A 13840-nucleotide genomic window follows, 5' to 3' on the forward strand; every position below is an offset into this window, starting at 1 on the left:
CCTCGCCCAATCTCAACTGTCTGGTTTTTTAAAACATTGGCTTATTTCGTCAGCTTAAAAAGTCACTATAACGGTCGGCTTATTGGAAATTTTTCTCAATATTTATGGTACAAGAATCAGAACAAAAACATCGTTCTCAATCTCGTACTGAGAGCCACATGCTCCACACTTTTGATTTTACTGATGGGCGTGAGCGATATCACAAGAAAAACGAACTGTTGTACCAGCACTAAACCTCTCAATAAATGCTAAAAATATTATATATTCTAGCTCAACTGAAGTTGAGAAATGTATATGCGTGAAATTTGCAAAGTATTTAAGCATATAAATAATTTTCAAAATTGTTGTCATTTTTTAAACGATTTGCGATATCGAAAAAAAGCATTCCCAAAGGATGCGTTGGTTACCGGTTGACGAAACGTTGAACCACAAGTCGTAAATGTTTTCGAAAGTTGGAGTGGGTCATTTTCCATAAGAAAGGTGAAAAGAACAAACTCAATGTTGTGACCGATAAAATTATGAGAAAGACCTAAAGAATGGGAGAGAAAATATGAAACGTATGAGCTATGGATCAGCTATAAGCTCCACCTTGAAGGAACATACTTCCTTATGAATATTTTGCACACCTACTTCCCCACTGCCACGTGATGACTAGGCTAAGGAGAAGTCTGCTGGTGTTATTTGAGTTCATTGAGAAAACTGGACAAAGGAGGATTTTGATTATTTCTATAGAAAATTATCCCAATATTTTTTTCGAAAGATATATTCCTGTGACAAATGATCTGATAGAAACAGAATAGCCTTTGTATTTAAAAGTATTTAGCAGAAATAAAAAATTGGGCACGCTGAGATTTGGGCTTGAAAATAATCAAGCCGAGATTTAGGGCTTGAAAATAATAGATCTATCATGTTATAGAACAATAGAAGCATATATATTCCCACCCTCAGCTCAAATGAACTCTATGTGATTAACATACGTTTCACATCTTCAAAGACAAAAATATCCCACTTACCTCTCGACCAATCAGACCAAAGCGTCTTGCGCGACTGGCCAATAGGAAAGAGAATTCACTCATTTGAGCCAATCCCGCTGCAATGACCCATTTTGTATTGTCTTCTTTAGGTAAAACGAAATGTAATACACCCGATGCTACGAATAGCTACAAAGAAATAGGAAAAATTCTGAAATTTACAACAATATTAATCAGACTATTTCAGAACAGGGTCTGAATTTAGAATTTGCAAAATGCTGGTTGAACTTGACTTTAAAGGGTCTGTTTGCACCCATCAAAAGATATTGAAATGTTCATATTCAATTAGCACATAGAGCTTTTAGATATTTCAGACAGTTTCAAGATATTTCATATGAAACACTAGATAGACCTGCTCTATCTTTCTCAAACCAAAGCAGTAGAAGCGCAAAATGATGGGCCAAATTTGCTGAGTAGACCACAGTAGAATATTACAGTTCGGTAACCGGCAATTTGTTCACTCAGATCAAACAACTGGTATGGTGGGAGACGAAGTGACGAGAATGGTCTTAACTGATCAAATTCATTGTCAGCACCTAATCATGGTCTTGCTTATTATTTTGATTCAGCCAGTGACAAAGTAGCTCACTTTAGTGTTCATTTAAATAAGAAATCTTTGGTCTTAACAGGAGCAGGGGGATTGATTTGGAGGAGAAGAGTACAACGATAGGACTTCGTTTAGAACCAGGTTCCTTTGATTTCGACGATGTAATAGAATCTAACTTACTTTGGCTAAAATGACCATGGTCGTGATCGGAATGAATATTGCAAGTTCAGAAATCACAAAAGTTGGGAATACGTGAAATCCTGAAAAATGAGTTAAAGAAAGGTTTCAGTTTTTCAGATTACTAAATGTGAGTATGTTCTAGTTCCGACAATTTCATTTCCCTAGTACGTAAGACAAAGAAAATAAATAAATGAATATTGTTTGAGATTTGTTCAATTGTGAAAGGCCGTTCGTTCGTCACTGGGAATTGGCCATTTCACAGTCGAAATGCATGATGGGTAATAAATACTGATTGCGCCTCCATGACGACTTTCCTTTGGCTAGATGTAGTCTAGCAAGCTAGACGACTAATTATGACATAGTAGAAATAAAGCAAAAAGTAATGGAGGGAACAATTTTAGTACAAACTAAATCCCGTAACAATAATCGTATTATCATATAACGCCTATACTACTGTATTACACGCATTATAAGCGACTCCAGTCTAGCTAGATGCAAAACCATCCAAAAATTTAGACTAACCTCGTTATGAGAGCGCGGTTGTTTTGATTACCCATGATTCATTTCGACCCGTGAAAAAGCCTGTTTTGCACGATGAGCGATAAACTCTTACCAATAGAAGCGAAGAAGAGTGATGCAAAGAAATCACGAAAAGGTTCCACCGTTTGTGACACCTAAAAGAATTATTGAAAATTTGTATTGAACGGTCTTTAATCAAATTCACAATTGGAAGATTCCAAAAAATGTAAGATTTCTTCGTGTCTATAAACTTTGTTAATTTTCACCCCAGTTTATTAGACACCTTAGATCTTCCAGACTTACCGACAAGCGGTCGTGAAATAACCTACTAAGAGGTACAAAAAAACTTTATCCTGAGGTTCTGAGGAGATTAGTAATCTTAAAAGAGTCGACTCCAATTTTGCTAATAACACACCGCTATGCAAACGTTATAATTATTACTTTTAACATTTGACCAAATTTCAATCCCACAACCCTTTAGATCTTGATTCGTAATGCGTGTAAGTTATTACTTTTGTATTGCTAATAAGTGTAATTGACTTGCAAAAGCAATTAATGCAAAGGATGATGGGATTAAAACTCGGACAATCAGTAATTTTGATGTCTATTTTTAGAATCACTACGGTATGCTATTGGATCGGGGACACTATTTAGACACTAAACTAAAATCGTTGGAAAAAACAAAACAAAAAAAGTTTTTTTCGTTTAGGATACCTTTTTGGTGGTTTGTTCACCCATAGTACTGAATATGGTGCCCGATATGAAACAACCAAGCTCCATTGATACACCAAAATACTCTGTTATCTAGAAAGACATGCTTTCGGTAAGTTTTATATGTGAAATTGCTCAAATGAATCGATGTGCATCCTTTTTCCATTTCGCTGATACGGGAACAAGTATCAGTTTTTTAAGCCTTTTTACTTTAGAACAGGAGGAGAGCGTAAACAGAAAAGATTATAGACCGCATGAGAATATTTCATTGTTTAAACAGACTTTGATTGATTAATGACCATAAACCAACGAATTGTAAATTTAAATAGGTTCATTCTAAAACAATCGATATTCACTAAGATCTTCTAGTGTGTAAAGGATTGATATCTGAGGATGTTCAAAATAAAACATCTATACTTACAAGTAACATGAAGAAAACAGCACTCATTATTCCCAATACAAAAGATTCGCGTGATCCAGAGAAATTCAAACTCCTGTGGAAAAGAAAGAGCAATACCGTCAATTTCTGTGGATTCATAAGGGTGTATTTTTTAAGGATTAAACAGAAGCCTTGGAAGAAATATACTTTAGCTGTACCTGCTGTATATACTAGCAGTACCTTACGTGGTACATAGACTACTATACAAGGCTGTGATAACAAGCACTGGACAATAAATGATAAAACTTCATCATATAATCATTATAAGAATCATGTCAACGCGTCGACAAAAGTATCTCCCTATCGTGTCATGTCAGCTCTTTAAACAATAAATAGTAAGACCCCCCAACCCCCCTTTTATAATTAAGGTTTCAAGAACGTTCTACGCATGCTCAACAAGAAAAGTGAAGTCAATTTTTTTGAAATTCAAATTTACGTCAAATGTTTTTGTCTAAATTGACGTCAAATAAATAAAAAGTTTATTCTAGAAAAACTTTATTCTAGAAAAAGTTCTTGTCAAAGGGAGAGTTCGCTCGTGTTTTTGACAATATTCTAGAGAGTAATTTGAGTTTAAAAAGTATTAATATTGATTTAAAAGTGAAAAATTTTACAAGAAAATAATGTGTAAACAAGAAGATATGTTTTCTTGTTTTGAAATTGAGGATTGTGTCCTCGTTCTTTGGAATCCTGGTCAATCAATGATCAAGAATATTGAATTCAGTGAAGAAGAGAAATTTGTTTCGTTTCTTACGCGAGATGTATTGAAGTCGATCGACCAACAAAATCAATCGAAAGAAAGTCATCAATTGAAGACAGAAGAATGTAAACCAAGCCAAGGAGCCAAAAACTTCATAACTTGGTTGACTGATGATGTCTTGAAATTGCTCGACGAAAAACGAAAACCCCGAGTTCTAGATGTGACCGAAACGGTCACAAAATCAACACAAACTGCACCTGTCAAACCACCTCGTAATTTTCCAGCTCGTATCACACAGCTGAGCAACGAGATCGCTTACAAAGACTGGAAAATCTCTGATATGCAATGGCAACTTGATGTGCAGAAAGTGACTTTAGGAAAAAAGTTGGTCCACCAAGAGATGTTGTTTTTGTTGGAGAAGAAACATGCGGAAGAAATGCTACGAACACGAAACGAAGAGATCGCGAGGTTGAAAGAAAATCTCAAAGATGCCAACGAAATCGTGTACGAGAAAAACAAGCTGATTTTCGAACTAAAAACTAAATCATCCAAAAGCAAGATGGTATCCTTCGCCGCTTTGTTTCAAGGCATTTCAGCACAACGTTTGAGATCGGCCGTTATCAGCTTTTTCTCACGCCGTCAATTCCGACGTCGCCGGCAATAAATACCATGCCAGCAAACAACAATAATTTTTATTGAAATAACATCACCAATAAAAACAAACTTCTTCGTCTTCTATTCTTTTGTTTCGTGATAATCTTAACTAAACGTAGTATCATATTGCCGCACATTGTATAAAACTACAACCAAGTTAATAAAACAATACAGATTTTAACTTGAATTATTTTGAAATTAAAAATTTCATCGATCATAAGCCGTGCAATCCTACTTGCAGTACTGATTGTAAAAATAGTGATATTTTTTCGCGGGATTATAATTTCACTTTGTCTTGTTAGTTTTGTTATGGGTGAAACAACGTAAAAGGAAATCGAACCCATTTCTATTTTACATTTTGGTTCATACGAAAGAGATTGAGAAAAACTTACATACACGTTTTTATAGGAGAACATCCAGAGTTTTTGAAGCCTTCGGATGTTCTTAACTTTTTTAGTTGGAAGCCTAAAAGCGTTCTCAAATTGGTCTTATTTTCACCATATTGTGAGTATTTTTGAGCGATTCCCTAAGAAATTAGGTGTTTTTGAGTCAATGAAGCCGTTAAATGTTCTAAACTTGTTTATGTTCTTAAATAGTTTGTTCTTATAAAATAAAACATGCAAAATTAATATACAAACCCCTTCCCCGAGTGCTTACCTGAAGAAACGAGCAGCCACATATTTGGATAAAACATAAGCGATCAGAAAGATACCAGTCAAGCCGACACATAATTCGAATAAAGTGAAAAATAAGGCTTCTCCGGGTCCTGCATATAGAAAAAAAAGCATGAAAAGAAATTAAAACTTCTGTGTGTAAGAAAGAACAAAATAAAAAAGGTGAGATCGAACTGATGTCCTAATCATAGAAATGTAGTGACTTTGCAAAATATATGTATAGCGTAGTCTCCAACACTCACGAGGAACACAAATTTGTTTGAGTTTAGGAAACTTTGATTTATAGAGTAAGGTTTATAAGGGTTTTTTACGTGAAGGAAAAAGATAATTTGTTCGAGTCGTAAAAACATTCGAGTTATAGAGGTTCGAGTTATGGAGACTCCACTGTATCATTTTCGTAAAGCTTTGAAATTGTGTCGTTCAAGGTAATTTTTTAATAGCAAAGCATAAACTCTAGATATCAAATTCGACATCTAGAGTCTGTGTAGGTCTTCGGCCGCTGGAAACCGATCGCATATCAAATAAGTAGATATTCGGTCGCTAGCGTAGGTCTTTGGCCGCTGGAAAACCGCAAGTTAAAGTTCTGAAGGTCTTTAGCCGCTAGTGTAGGTCTTCGTTCGTTGACGGAAAAAATCCGCCGAACGAATAAATACATACCACCGAAGGCGCCGTGTATTCGATTGTGTAATGATCCTAACGGAACATGAGCTAACGAATGACTTTTCGATGAACTATGGCCAGCGATTAACGGTAAGGTTGCCATGAGAATGCCAAGGAGAGCATCTTCAATCACCAGCATTGCAAGTAGAAGATTAACGAAACTGTCTGATGAAGCATCTGAAAATATAAGTAAAATATTTTTTTCTTATGTTGCGATCGTCATGCTAAAATGAGTTTTAGGAAAGCTGACTGAAAAGTGATCGATTTTTAAACAGGCGCGATGCACTCCTGCAGGGTTATGAAAGAATCGTCACCAAATAACAAGATAACAAGCCATATACAATTCAGTGCTAGGCGCACCTGTACTAATGCCTAAACCATTGAGTTTTAGCCAGAAAACATTTCTCAAGTAAGAAAATTTTTTAAAGAAAAGCCTGAAGATTCACGCCGCTTTCGGAATGATGGATTGAATTTAACGCTTCTTTTGTTTTCACCGGAAATTCTTTTCGAAATCGTACGATGGATTTTATTTTATTCTCACTTGTAAAACGTTAACCAACCATCCAAGAGTTTCACAATCTTCGGAGAGTTCAAACTCAATGTCCTCAATAACCTCTAGGATATCTTTTTTAGTCATTAAAACCTTTTTGTACGTCATTGTTTGAAACTACGTGTCAACAGTCAGTTTTTGGTGTTTTGGTTGATGAAAAAAAATTACAATCTCTTTAAATTCAAGCCAAGCGTAGGTAGAATATTTATGTTCAGCAAAGACATCTAAGTAGCTCAAATTGCAATTGCAAATACAAATTCTTTTCCAAAACAGCAAATTCAAGTTCAACTCCAAACGTGGCCAAGTTTATGGAGTCGTTTTGGCAAAAACAACTTGTTATGCACGTTTTTTCAAGAACAGACTATATAAGAACATAAGACTTTGATGGCCAAAATGTTAAGAACAAGTTGAGAACATTTCAAGGCTTTGCAGACTCTAAAACACCCGATTTCTTAAGTAAATGTTCAGAAACTAAACCAAAATAAGAACATGTTAGGCCATGTTAAGAACATTTTTAGGCTTTAAACTAAAAAAGTTAAGAACATCCAAAGGCTTCAAAAATCCTGGATGCTCATATAAAAAAAAACGACAAATATCCAACATTTAACAAGTAAAAATATTGGAATTGACTATATCTTAAATCAACTAAGTATAAAAATAAAAATGAGTATGCTAAGTCGAATCTAATGTCAAGGTTTCCTTTAGTTTTTCTGAAAATTTGGAACTGTTTTGGGCTGAAAATCTATATATTTTAAGGGCACCCAGCTATGCCACATTCCACATTGGATTAGTAAACTATTTCCATTACACTCTGAAATACTATTACTTTAATCGTAGACATTTATAGCGAGACTAAAATACACGCCGAATTGACAGATCGCTAAAATTTATCCGCGCGAAATTTCTGGTTATATTGCCTTGATACGTTTTTATCAATAGGAAGGGTTTCAGTGCAAAGAAATGCTAGAAAACGAATTCAGTCAATAATGTATACAACAACACATTATCACATATAATTCTACAGAATACGTAGATGGTGTAAATTTAAAATTTAAAATTTCTACAGATGTCTGTAGATTTACGGGTAGAATTATTATTCTACAAAATATGTAGATTTCATATTTCTACAGATATCTGTAGAATTACGGCAAATTAGTAGAATGCTACACAACAAAGTCTATATTTTATACACCACAATGAGTAATTTAGCGCTGACAAGTAAGGGCGAAGAATACCGGGTAAATAACGATCTACACAGTTAGCCTAACTCGTCAGTTAGACTGTTTACTCGTCACTACAAAAGTCCTTGGGTCAGGGGTTAGGAGCTCGAGTCTCGAGCACGCACAAAGTGAAATCGTTCTAGAATATCTACAAAATTAGTTGAATTCTATATTCTACATTATATGTCGATATTAAAGAGTGCCGTAATTCTACAGACGTCCGTAGAATTAAGAAAATTTATACATCTACTTATTTTGTAGATTTTCTAGTGAGTATGGCCTGAATACAAGTATTCGCTAAAATTTATTCACGCGAAATGTTTCGAAATCGTGATTCGCTAAAATAAATCCAAAAAAAAAATCAAGATTTTCCTGACTCGCTGATATGCGCTAAAATTAGTCTCGCTAAAATTTCTACGATTAAAGTATACATAAACTTTTTCATTATTTTTTTCAAAACTCCATTATTTTTCCGTCGCATCACTTATTTCAAGACTAAACTAAAGGAAGGTCAGCAGTAGCATTGACAGGAAGGGCGGAAATTTCGTGTAGGAGAGCAGATTTGTATGACACCGTACTTATATTTTTACATATGAATAGATAATACAGTGTCATAAAAATCTGCTTTCTTACACAAATTTTGCGCCCCTGCTGTCTACGCTACTGGCACTCTAATGCGTACACAGGAAAACCTGGGAGCGAAATTTTGACCTTGTGCTAATAGACGATATCGCGTTTAGATAAATGCAAAGCATTCTGGTTTCTCGGGGACTCTCAAAGGAATTATAATGTCGATTATATAATGATCTGGAATAGATTATAATTCCCTTGAGGGTCCCCGAGAAACCAGAATGCATTGCATTTATCTAAACGCGATATCGTCTATTGGATTGAGTGATTCACTACCTCTCTTTACTAACAAAAAGATAATACAATTAATGGTCATAACAGTTTTACCAATATATCTGGTAACGCAGAGATAGCAGACATGATAAGGGTGGCAGACAAGCTTCAATCCTGTACTTTGTATGAATCACAACTAGGTTGATGATTTTTGGATTGTACCAATAATGTATAAAGCTTAATTTCAGGGTAAAGGCTTGGGGACACACAATGCAACATGCTCCATCCCACCAACCTGAAACGCTATTTTTCGTGTCTCCATCTATTTTTCTTTTAATAACATCTGTGCTTCTCTCACTTTTGTCCCTGGGACAATGGGGCAAAATTGATTGATCCATTGTCCCAGGGACAAAATCAGCGTGTCTTTTGGGTATTTCCCTCACTTTTTGTCCCGTGAAACAATAAAAAAACCATGGGACACGAACTTTTTTCTTGTGTTGGTAGGATGGAACATGTTGCATTGCACCAAAGCGAGAAATAAATTCTCGTGTCCCCAAGCCTTAACTCTCTTGCTTGTTTTACGTTTTGTATATCCTCAACGTAATCACAGTGATTGACCATGTCATCACATGGTTTTTCGATTATTTTCCAATTTGGGAACATTATAACTCTAGGACTAATATCAATATGAGTTTAATGTTCTATCAACTCTCTGGTTTCTGGTACCTAAGACCATCTTGTAGATACCAAAGAGATACAAAACAGAACAGTTGGGAAAATCTGATATAACACGTGCTATTCTTGAATTTTCTACATAAGAGGAAAATTTACCGCATTGCATACCATATGCTTTGAAAAAAAACAGACTTATATATCAATATACTGATATTGATTCAAGTGGGATTCTAGTCAACAACCAAAACATTGCTAAGCTATGTAACCTTGAGATAACATTATGTAATGGTAAATTCACCAGCACTCTCATATCTAAAAAACACGGAACGAATCAGTTGAAAGAATCAATATTTGCTTGTTCATTGACGAAACCGACAGCTAATTAAAGTTCAGTCCAAATTTTGCAAAAGGAACTAAATTTTATGGGATTAATGACAAACTGGAAAACTGAATTATCCGGGACATCATGATGTTTAGTGAGGTGGTGGTATACCTAATAAAGACTTAAAAGCCCTTTTAGCACCATACACGCTTTTTTTTATAAGAATAGTGTATTTTGGATGAAGGTCAAGTATTCGTAAGAAAGTGCCAAAATTGAGGGTGAAATATTCTTAACATTTTCTTACTTTTTTAGATTTGACTTTTTTACAAACATGAGAGATTATCAATTTGAGAGTTTTGGACTTTTGAGTGAACATTTGGGTTAAAATTACATTTCTTCCTCAAAGCTTCAATTTATCTCTAACAAAGGAAGCAGTTTTTTAGTTAACCAAATACAAAATGACTGTATTCTTATCAAATTCTGTGAAATTCACCCTAGAGGGTATTCTTAGGGTATTCTTACGATTTGGCCAATTTTCACCCTGATATTCTTATAGAAGATATTCTTATAAAAAAAAGCGTGTAGAGTACTAAAATACCAAAAAGGTGATATCCAGAATAAAATTTGAGAATTTTTTTAGTAAATTGGTACTAAAATTAGCAACTTTCAAAATTTCATGAATTCTAGTAGGGGGAATTTTGTTCGATTTTTTGAAATCGCTCGATTGTTTTGTTAGAAGCACTTGCTATACATTTTTGGAAACTTCAACCTTAGAGAAATCGAAATTACGATGTTTCCAATTTCTTTTCGGACAATGTGGTGTGATTTTCGGACAGGCAAAAATCATGATAGGGTCAAAAATTAATGAAAATTTAGCTTGAGAAAACGGAGACCTGTTGTATATTTTTGGAAAGCTCTCAAAAAATTAAGATTAGAGATATATTGCAAGTATAGGTGATTTCTGTACCTAACTCGAGATATCAATCCTTGAAAACCGTGTTTTTCAGCCAGAAGCAGCTGTTTTGTCCAGTTTTTGCGCTTTTTGAAGCTCAATATCTCGAGTTAGGTACTCGAATCACCTATACTTGCAATATATCTCTAATCCTAATTTTTTGAGAGCTTTCCAAAAGTATACAACAGGTCTCCGTTTTCTCAAGCTAAAATTTTCATATATTTTAACCCTATGATTTTTGCCTGAGACCGTCATATTTGTCCGAAAACCACACCAAAGTGTCCGAAAAAAAAATTGGAAACATCGTAATTTCGATTTCTCTAAGGTTGAAGTTTCCAAAAATGTATAACAAGTGCTTCTAACAAAACAATCGAGCGATTTTACAAAATGCCCTCTGCTATTCTTTTTCAGAATTTTTCGTGATTTATACAGAATTTTTGCAATTTTTCAAAAAAAAATTAAATTTTCTCATTTGAGAAAATTTACCAAGTTCAGTTATTTTGCATCCAGTCAAATGTCTTTAATGTTTGCTCAATTCATAAAGTATCATTGCTTAGAAGTATCAATTTATGAGAAAAATGTTGCAAATATCAGCGCTCTTGAGAAAAATGATCCCGAGTAGAAGAAAAAATTTGTCTAAATTAGAGATATCAAGGTCTCTCCCTAAATACTTCGCCTAGCATAACATAATTATGGAGAATGTATTCAAAGACTCCAAAGAAATTTTCCAATTAAAAGCTAAAAGAAAATATGAGAAATGCATTTTTTTACAATACAAAGAACCAAACAGCTCATGGTAATATTTGAGATCCTCATTTTATTAAGGAAAATTTTGAAAAATTACTTTTGGAAGACGGAGTCGAGAAGATCGAATTATAATGAATCACTTTAATCTCATTTTTTACAGACGTTATTCGAGAAAGGCACTGCACCACGTTTATGACCGCGAGAGTAAAGCCAATAATAACTTGAGAAACGGTCAGAACAGTTAAAGAAAATCCGATACAACACGTACTACTCTTAAGTTCTCTACATAAGAGTAAAATTTCAGAGACTTGCCTCTTTTGGTCAAAAGTCACTAAACCAACTACCTGACAAATAATAGCTCAACCTAAAACCCCCAACTAAACGTTTTAGCCCTTTCAACCAATATTTCTCATCGCTCAAAGTTCCCGGAGGTTTTTCGACGGTCAAAAATAATTGGTTCGACATGACATCACATCATCAAATTTCCCAAAACCTGGAGGTTAGGTTAGCCTCGGGTATAGAGTCATCAGTCAACCAATCAAATTTCTGGCACTCAACTATAAATGTCTGAAAATACGTAAACTGTTTAATGAGTCAGTCATTCATGTAAGTGACGAAGAGGGCGAAATGGATAATAGACGACGAATTTAGCAACGTAAAGCCTTGAAATGGAGATTAAAAAGGGTTACTCTGAAATAAACTTTTAACACCGCATTGCAACAGTGGGTAGGCTACAATAAAATGATAGATAGAGATGAAACATTTAACCCCGGTGATTCATATATTCACACATAGTTCAAAAATTGATTTTCTGCCACCCTGTTATGGCTCAATGTCTGTTTCTCGTTCCAGAACGAAAAATAATTAGTTGTCATCTAACCTGATTGTTCAAGGTCAAATGTTCACCTGGCAACGTTCGTTTCTCGACTGCAGTACGTTTGAATCTTTGACAGCTTAACCAAAGGTAGCTTACTCATGAAACTGAAACAGGATCACGCTGAGTTAAGGGCTCTGACCATAGTCGGAAAATTGATTTTAGTATTTGAACATAAAAATTTTGTTTTAGGTTCTTTTACACTTTCAACAAAGATTACCTTTATAAATTGTTTTTTAATCAAATCCCTTAAGAGTAATTAAGAATTTAATTGCAAAAATGACGTTATGAACTTTAAAAAGACGTTAATAATATGTTGCATCACCTTCTTTTATAAAAAGCGCTAAGTTTTAATGGGTAATTAACGTTTTTGCTTCGAAGTTTTTTTAAACTGTCCGCAAAGAATTGAACTGTTTTAAATTTTTCGGAAAAATTTTCTAAATTAATGCATCAAAAGTTATGGCTGTTTCTCTATGAAAAATTGGGATGGCACTATTTTCAAGATTTTGAAGCAAATAAGCTTTAAAAAAATTTATAATATAGATAATATATAAAAGATACACCATCTACCGCAAAAATGTTTTTCAAAATGTTTCTCTTTGCTGAAACTAAGCTCTTCAAAGTTGAAATACTCTTCTTCGCAAAAGTCTTCATTTTCTTCTTTCATCAAATTTTTTCATTGCGATTCTTAAATTTTCCGACTCACGGATAATTGGCCTAACAGAAAATGTTTAACATGCCACAGTTTTGTGGGCTACATCAAGTAGAACCTTATATTTTGTAAGTGGCATTCAAAAATGCAAAAATTCACTATGGTCAGAGCCCTTAAAAATATAATGATTCTTAGATAAAAAAGCGCATGCTGGTCTAATCGGTAATCTTTCCTTTCTTTATGACTGGACTTTGTATGCAGTTTCTTTTCGTAGTTTTAATCTAAAAGTCAACACCGGTTCAAAAATAGATTTTACGTGTAGGAACAAGAAGTGCATAGGGGAAACAATCTGTGAGAATTTTATTGCTAAGTGCCTAGATGTTGATTCTAAAAATAAAGTTCTAATAAATCCTTTTGCTATATTTGGAACGATTTTTAAAAATTGTAAACTTCAAAATTGCAGACATTTTAACATTTTGGATTAAAAAACTTGTTTGTTTGGCTCTAAAACATCACTTGGCAAAAACTCGATGGCAATTTTCAACAGAACGAACATCTGATTTAGGTGTAGGCTGCTCTTTAGTGATCCTTTCGAAGGGGACCAGCTCACTACAAATCTCCATATCAAAATTAAAAGCTTAAAACTAGATTTTCGGATTCGATATTTCTTCTCCTTTAACCCTATTACTATCAGGCTTTTTCGGATTTTGTATTCTCAAGGGGGGGGGGGTGTTTTCCACCAGCCTTGTATAACTTTTGATCTAGAAAAGGTATGGACTTGAAATTTGGCACAAATGTTCTCTACCATAAAAGGAGTTCATAGAAAAAAATTTGGGTTGATGACGTCATCATAAAAGTGATGACGTTATCACAAAGTTTCACAATTATCGCTG

At 34.3% G+C, this 13840-nt stretch overlaps 1 protein-coding gene across 1 annotated transcript in view; it reads right to left on the reverse strand.

Moving 5' to 3' along the window:
• Positions 1–220: 220 nt before the first annotated feature.
• LOC136822948 (transmembrane and coiled-coil domain-containing protein 3-like) overlaps positions 221–13840 on the reverse strand; it is a 32151-nt gene continuing 18531 nt past the window's right edge. Inside the window, exons 6-13 of the mRNA XM_067079250.1 lie at positions 6110–6289; positions 5436–5544; positions 3410–3482; positions 2992–3081; positions 2372–2432; positions 1759–1838; positions 1014–1160; positions 221–529 (exon numbers count right to left, since the gene is read on the reverse strand). Coding sequence (XP_066935351.1) covers positions 404–529; positions 1014–1160; positions 1759–1838; positions 2372–2432; positions 2992–3081; positions 3410–3482; positions 5436–5544; positions 6110–6289 — 866 coding nt within the window. The 3' untranslated portion in view covers positions 221–403. The remainder of the gene's footprint in view (positions 530–1013; positions 1161–1758; positions 1839–2371; positions 2433–2991; positions 3082–3409; positions 3483–5435; positions 5545–6109; positions 6290–13840) is intronic.

Source organism: Clytia hemisphaerica, unplaced genomic scaffold (assembly GCF_902728285.1).
Source record: "Clytia hemisphaerica strain Z4C2 unplaced genomic scaffold, Clytia hemisphaerica genome assembly, whole genome shotgun sequence".
Taxonomy (NCBI): Eukaryota; Metazoa; Cnidaria; class Hydrozoa; order Leptothecata; family Clytiidae; genus Clytia; species Clytia hemisphaerica.